At 50.7% G+C, this 1681-nt stretch overlaps 1 protein-coding gene across 1 annotated transcript in view; it reads left to right on the top strand.

Annotated features, from left to right (window-relative positions):
- Positions 1-122: 122 nt before the first annotated feature.
- The window catches only part of PAX5 (paired box 5), a gene marked incomplete at both ends in the record, with an annotated part of 10008 nt that continues 8449 nt past the window's right edge, over positions 123-1681 (top strand). Inside the window, one exon of the mRNA XM_009866694.1 lies at positions 123-288. Within this exon, the coding sequence (XP_009864996.1) occupies positions 123-288 (166 nt within the window). The remainder of the gene's footprint in view (positions 289-1681) is intronic.

Genomic DNA, 1681 nt, shown 5'->3' with positions numbered 1-1681 from the left:
CCAGTGGCGGGGAGGCGATGCTCAGCATTGGGGAGCACCGGGGATGGGGGTCTGCCCCGCAGAAACCTCTGAGGCTCTCACACAGCTCTTCTTCTCCTGCTTGTCTCCCCTGTGTGTTTCAGGACATGGAGGCGTGAATCAGCTGGGGGGTGTTTTCGTGAACGGCCGCCCCCTCCCAGATGTCGTTCGCCAAAGGATCGTGGAGCTTGCCCACCAAGGAGTCCGGCCGTGTGACATCTCTCGGCAGCTCCGCGTCAGCCACGGCTGCGTCAGCAAAATACTTGGCAGGTAAAAAGGAGGAGGGGGGGGATGTCGGACCCTTCTGCGTCCGTCATGAGAGAAGCGTCAGTGCCTGAGCTGAGCCGAGGGCTGTGAGCAGATGGAGAGTGGTGGAGACCTCGGGAAAATGGTCTGGGGAGGAGAGTGGCTTGTTGTCCGCTTGGGGTTCTCTGTGCCTGGCGTGGGGAGAAAGTGCTGCGGTCCATCCATCCGTGTGGTTTGCCCCTTTTGCAGCTTCTCGCAGGTGATTCTGAAGCAGAGCACAGAGTGCTGCACGGGGCATCTCGGTGATGTAAATGGTGTATATCCTGCACCTGCCCTGCTGTGAGCAAGTAGAGAAATCCCAGAGTCATCTTCAGTAAAATGCAAAAAACCCTAACCAAACCAAAACAAAGAAGTTGTGGGAGTTGGTCGTTTTGCTTCCTGAAGACGACTCTCTTTTAGCAATAATATCATTATGTATTGCATCAACATTGCTGTATGTTCCTTCACGCAGGCTACTCTGCAATTCCACTGTCCTACTGTTTAACTTCACGGCTTTTTCTAGTCTTGTGCTGGCATACATTCTATATTAAACCACAGAATGTCGTAAGTCAGTACTAACCATCTTAAATTTGGTTATTTTGGCAGTAGCCCTCTGTTCAGGCTGAAGGTGCTTGAACCGCTGTGGCAACAGGAAATTAAACTCCAAAACTGTAATTTCCTGATTTTGTTCTAAAATTTGATGTAGATTCAGGTGAAAAATGCCATCCTTTGTATCTTGTGAGCAAACCTGAACGTATTTTATGTGAATTATAGTGCTGAAATGGTTTTGGACCTCAGGTATTCTGAGGTGCTTGGGCCGCCATATTTTTTTTCTGTAATACATTTTTCTTGGTAATCTGAAAAACCTGATTCCCAAAGTGTTCACTGAATTTTCACCATTTAGCTTCATCGTTTAGGATTTTACTTTTACTGTTTTTATTTTTACCATCTTTTCTGATTTTTAAATACTTGGTTCTCCTGGACAGAGCACAGCCACAAAAACTGTGCCAAGGCTTCTTCCCCCCCACCCCCCTAATCTGTAGTGTCACGCAGGGGGTCTGTCCGGATTAGCATCATTTATGACCACTCGCTGTAGCTGCGCGAGCACTCGGAATCAGACGCAGCTGCGATGGTTCCTGGCACTCTTCTCCCCGTGCCCCCCATGCCGACGTGGATGCGCGGTGTCTCAGCAGCCCTGCACGGGTCGGGATTGTCCTCCCTGTGTCCCCTCTCACACCCGCGTCACAGATGCGTCCCCTCCATGAGGTACATGCGTTCCTCCCGGTGTGGGCTTGAGGACACGGGTGTACTTTTGCTGTTTTAGAGGGGAAATCTTTCTGTGGGCTTTCCCTGAGACCGTCGGGGGCCGCCTTGTGTG

The sequence above is a fragment of the Apaloderma vittatum genome, unplaced genomic scaffold, assembly GCF_000703405.1.
Source record: "Apaloderma vittatum isolate BGI_N311 unplaced genomic scaffold, ASM70340v1 scaffold17303, whole genome shotgun sequence".
Taxonomy (NCBI): Eukaryota; Metazoa; Chordata; class Aves; order Trogoniformes; family Trogonidae; genus Apaloderma; species Apaloderma vittatum.
This window is presented reverse-complemented; position numbering and strand designations above follow the sequence as displayed.